Source organism: Sinocyclocheilus anshuiensis, unplaced genomic scaffold (assembly GCF_001515605.1).
Source record: "Sinocyclocheilus anshuiensis isolate Anshui unplaced genomic scaffold, SAMN03320099.WGS_v1.1 scaffold1849, whole genome shotgun sequence".
NCBI classification, from domain to species: Eukaryota; Metazoa; Chordata; class Actinopteri; order Cypriniformes; family Cyprinidae; genus Sinocyclocheilus; species Sinocyclocheilus anshuiensis.
This window is the reverse complement of record NW_015541038.1, coordinates 290,412-291,744: the sequence shown is the minus strand read 5'-3', so window position 1 is coordinate 291,744 and position 1,333 is coordinate 290,412. Positions and strand designations below refer to the sequence as shown.

Here is a 1,333-nt window from a genome sequence, read left to right as displayed (position 1 = left end):
ACCCACACACTCACACACACACACGATCGTCTGACACACACACACACCAGCACTTACCGTCGCCGTCACTTTATCCCAGTCTGATGTAAACGCGCGGAAACCTTCACCGAACACAGCACCCGCCGTCCTAAAACACACAATGAACAGTCACATGACCACATCTAAACCTGGTCATGCGTGTTTATAATTCACAAACACAAAATTTTGCTTCATGTCATTGTCCATCATAAATTTATTGAAATGCTAAGAACAACTGAAAATATTTCAAATTTAATTTGCACCAATTTACATTTTTAATTCTAGTACAATTATAAATATTGTGCATACATTATAGGATTTTTTATATAGCCATCATTCTCCAGCACAAGCGTGCAAGTGAATTCATGGGTGAACTTATATATATATATATATATATATATATATATAACGAAAACAATAGTTGTAGATTTGTATATTATAGAATTTCCAGATGTTGCTACAATTTAAAAAACATTTGCCTTCTGTAAAGAAGCTGTAACACTTTGTGAATATTTATATCTGGGACATTTGTAAATATTTTATTTTTACCTAAAAACAAAATATATAAATAAATATAAAAATATTTAGTTTATTTTATGGAGTCATGAAAACATTTTTAGTAAGAGAGATTTATAAATATTTTATTAGCATTTTTAACCTAAAAAAAAAAAAAAAAAAAATCATTTTTATGTAATTCAGAAAAGGTTTTTCATATTATTATTATTAAATGTATAAAAAGTTTGAATTTAAAAAAGTAAATGTCTGAGTATATATTAAGTAAATAATATTACCGTATGGACTCGAGAACGGTCTGTCTGTGTTCGGCCGCCTTCAGTCGGATCTGTTCGCGGATGATGTCAGCGTTCTCTCGCTCCACACGCGCGCGAGCTTTAGACTCCGCCTCCACGCGCAACATCTCGTTCTTGTGCCGCAGCTCCATCTCGTGCTCAACGGTCGCTATGGAAACACACACGCAATCACGTTCAGATGACGAAGAACACAAGCGGCGATTTCTTCAGAATGACATCAGTCGGCCTGACCTCTCCTCATGGCTTCCTGTTTCTGCACGGACTCTTCCTGTTTGCGCAGGTTCTCCTCGTTCAGGAGTTGCTGTGGAAGAACAGAGGCGTTAGACTGACGCATGTCAATCAGGAGTCAGAGAATCTGCAGAAACGCACCTGCTGCCGGAGCTGCTCGTCGTACCGCTGCCGCGCCAGTTTGTCCTGATACTGCGCCCTCTGTGGATGAAACAATCTTCACCATCATCATAACATCACCATCATAACATCACATGATCATCACCATCATAACATCA

At 37.7% G+C, this 1,333-nt stretch overlaps 1 protein-coding gene across 1 annotated transcript in view; it reads right to left on the bottom strand.

Annotated features, from left to right (window-relative positions):
* atad3 (ATPase family AAA domain containing 3) overlaps positions 1 to 1,333 on the bottom strand; it is a 12,650-nt gene that overhangs the window by 6,186 nt on the left and 5,131 nt on the right. The window contains exon 7 of the mRNA XM_016488936.1: positions 58 to 127. Coding sequence (XP_016344422.1) covers positions 58 to 127 — 70 coding nt within the window. The remainder of the gene's footprint in view (positions 1 to 57; positions 128 to 1,333) is intronic.